Here is a 2,983-nt window from a genome sequence, read left to right on the forward strand (position 1 = left end):
GCGATGACGGCTAGGATTGGCCCCACAGTAAAGAACGACTTATTTACCTAAACTTTTAAATTAAGAGCTACCACAGCGCCCAGTGTAATCGCTGAGTTCCGGCAATCACGTCAAATTAAGAAGAATGTTTTTTCTTGGAGTCCAATTGTCTCATTTATCTCATTTATCAGGTCACAGTCCAAAGTTAGTTCAATTAAGTCCCACAGTCAATCGTTTTACTATTAAAAGCGATGCAACCTAGTAATATCAGATAAATATCGCTAAATACATGTTGGTACGAATATGTGACCCAACCGCTGTAACTCAAACGGACTGACACCGTTAGAAAGTCAATGAAATGTAGTTTTTGAAACTATTGCTATTTCTTCAGCGCGCGCTAACGGCTAGGATTGGCCCGCAGCAAAAAAATGACTTTTTCTAGCTTAATTTTTAAAGGAAGCGCTACCAGAGCGCCCAGTGTAATCGCTGAGTTCTGGCAATTACGTCAAATTAGGAAAAATGTTACTTCTTGGAGTCGAATTTTCTCATTTATCACATTTATCAGGTCACAGTCCAAAGTTAGTTCAATTAAGTCCCACAGTCAATCGTTTCATTGTTAAAAGCGATGCAGCCTAGTAATATCAGAAAAATATCGCTAAATACATGTTGGTACGAATATGTGACCAAACCGTTGTAACTGAAACGGACTGACACCGTTAGAAAGTCAATGAAATGTAGTTTTTGAAACTCTCGCTATTTCTTCAGCGCGCGATAACGGATAGGATTGGTGCCACAGTTTTTTATCTATTTTTTATTTATTTCTTTATTTAAAGTTGGATCCAGGATAGTTACAAAGTACTAATTTACACCAACTATCAAATTAAAACATGAAAATACTAAGTGATAAAAATACAAATGAAATACTAAAATAAATCATCGATTGATCCCCGAATGAGCAGCACAGAGTTTACATTGGCAGTATATTTCAACGTGCCTGATGACAGATTTGAATTCTTTTAGATCTGTCACATTTTTGACACACGCAGGTAGGTAATTCCAGGCTAGGCTAGCGCGAAATTGAAAAGAATTCTGCCCGATACTGCTTTTAGAAGGTGGAATGACCAGTACAGTACCACGCCTAAGACTGTAAGTAGTCTCCTTCTTTCGAAAAATATCCCACATTAGTTCAGGGTTCAATCCATGAAGACACTTATAAACTTCAGTTACAAGGCTTTTCAGATTTCTATCATGGATAGGCATCATACTAGATATTTCCAGTATTTCTGTATAGGTTTTCTGCATCAGACCAGTTTTTGCACACAACGCTCTTTCATGGGTTGCCTAAATGAGATTGTGTGCCTGTTTGCTGCAGAACATCCATACAAGGGGGCAATAATTGAAACAAGGTAAAAAAAATGAGTTAAATAATAAATCAACTTGATCTTGTTTGAGAAAATTTCGTATCCTCAGGAGTGCTTTTGTCTTTGAGGAAGCACTTTTGCACATCCCTTTTACGTGAGGGTAAAATGAAAGTTTTTCATCCAGAGTAATACCTAGTAACTTAACTTGTTTTGAAGGAGCAATAGAAGATGAGCCAATCTGAATGCTGATATTGCCAACATCAGCTCCCAGAATTATCATCTGAAACTTGCTTGGATTTGCAACCATACCATTTGAGTTGAACCAGTTTACCACTTTGACTATGTCAGAGTGCAAACTTTCTAGAACAGCAGTAATGCTACTCTTACAACTAAAAATGGTGTTGTCGTCGGCAAAGTTGCAGGTATCACCCTCCAATAACAGGAACAACAAATCATTAATAAACACATTGAATAATATCGGTCCTAGGACAGAGCCTTGAGGAACTCCTAACAAATTTCTAACCACTCACTAACCGAGGAACCTAACCTCACTCGATGTTTCCTGTTTGATAGATAGCTCAGTACAAGCTTTAATGTATTATATCCAACGCCATATGCCTCGAGTTTTGCAATTAAAAGACCAGAAGGGAGACAATCAAACGCTTTGGATAAATCCATCAAAACTGCACCGACTTTTCCAGATTTTGAGAGACATTCTTGCCACTTTTGAAGCATGTTTAAAATAGCATACTGACAGCTGTAACTCTTTCGAAATCCACAAAGATATTTAGACAAAAAGGTGTTGAAGAATGGTAACAGTTGTTTGGCTAAAATGCTCTCAAAAACTTTGGAAACAGTTGGTAACAAACTGACAGGTCTATAATTTACCTTGTCTGTGGAGCTACCCTTTTTATATAAAGGGATTATCTCTGCCAAAGAAAAAAGACTAGGAAAAACAGAACTGTCAATAATAGAAGTGTTAAAACATTTTGTAAGTACTGGAACACAATATCTAGCAGCTAATTTAAGCATCTGACTTTCTTGCTATCATCTAACGCAAGAATTTCCTTAAACATGACATCCTCACAAATTGGAGACAACTCAAAAGTATGTGTCTGTTTTTTCGATTTAATGAAGAGGACACTAGGATGAGACGCATACTTCTCAACTGCAGCAAGAACAGCATCACACTTGGATGAAAGAGCTTGAGGAATGTGTGGCATGTTAAGGTTGTCAGTAATTTTATTAAAATATTCATTAAATATGTTTGCAATATCACTATCATTATTATATTGAATATATTTGTCAACAAGAATAATTCTCTCTTTACCATATTTGGCTTTTTCATTAAACAAAGGTTTTACCGATTTCCAAAAACCTTTACCCATATTACTTCGGCCAAAGTTGGAAAAGAAAGTTTTCTTGTCCTGCCTATTTATATTGACCACCAAGTTTCTTTTTTTTTTAAATGCTCTCACATCATCGTCTTTCCCGGAAGTGTTAGCTACCCTTTCAACGCGAACGTTTCATGATCGCCTTTCTGAGAGTTTTAGAGACATGGGGCCTATTATTTACCCTGAGAAACTTGGTTTTCAATGGAGCATGTCTATCTAATAAAGATGTAAATATACTATGAAAATCAT

General features: G+C 36.5%; 1 protein-coding gene across 1 annotated transcript; it reads right to left on the minus strand.

Annotated features, from left to right (window-relative positions):
- Nucleotides 1-912: 912 nt before the first annotated feature.
- On the minus strand, nucleotides 913-2,728 carry LOC130627221 (uncharacterized). The gene is made up of 4 exons (XM_057441370.1): nucleotides 2,502-2,728; nucleotides 1,875-2,286; nucleotides 1,417-1,770; nucleotides 913-1,320 (listed from the first exon to the last, which is right to left on the minus strand). The coding sequence occupies exons 1-4, from the start codon at nucleotides 2,726-2,728 to the stop codon at nucleotides 913-915; spliced, it is 1,401 nt and encodes a 466-aa protein (XP_057297353.1).
- Between the last annotated feature and the right edge of the window lie 255 nt (nucleotides 2,729-2,983).

Source organism: Hydractinia symbiolongicarpus, chromosome 2 (genome assembly GCF_029227915.1).
Source record: "Hydractinia symbiolongicarpus strain clone_291-10 chromosome 2, HSymV2.1, whole genome shotgun sequence".
Classification (NCBI taxonomy): Eukaryota; Metazoa; Cnidaria; class Hydrozoa; order Anthoathecata; family Hydractiniidae; genus Hydractinia; species Hydractinia symbiolongicarpus.

Excerpts from the sequence above, each read along its gene's own strand:
- LOC130627221 (XM_057441370.1), bottom strand. The coding sequence starts at position 2,728 with ATGGGTAAAGGTTTTTGGAAATCGGTAAAACCTTTGTTTAATGAAAAA. Across the intron at positions 2,287-2,501 it reads GTTCTTGCTGCAGTTGAGAA|TCTTTTTTCTTTGGCAGAGA; the intron begins GTATGCGTCTCA and ends TGTTTTTCCTAG. Across the intron at positions 1,771-1,874 it reads GAGTGAGGTTAGGTTCCTCG|GGTGATACCTGCAACTTTGC; the intron begins GTTAGTGAGTGG and ends CTGTTATTGGAG.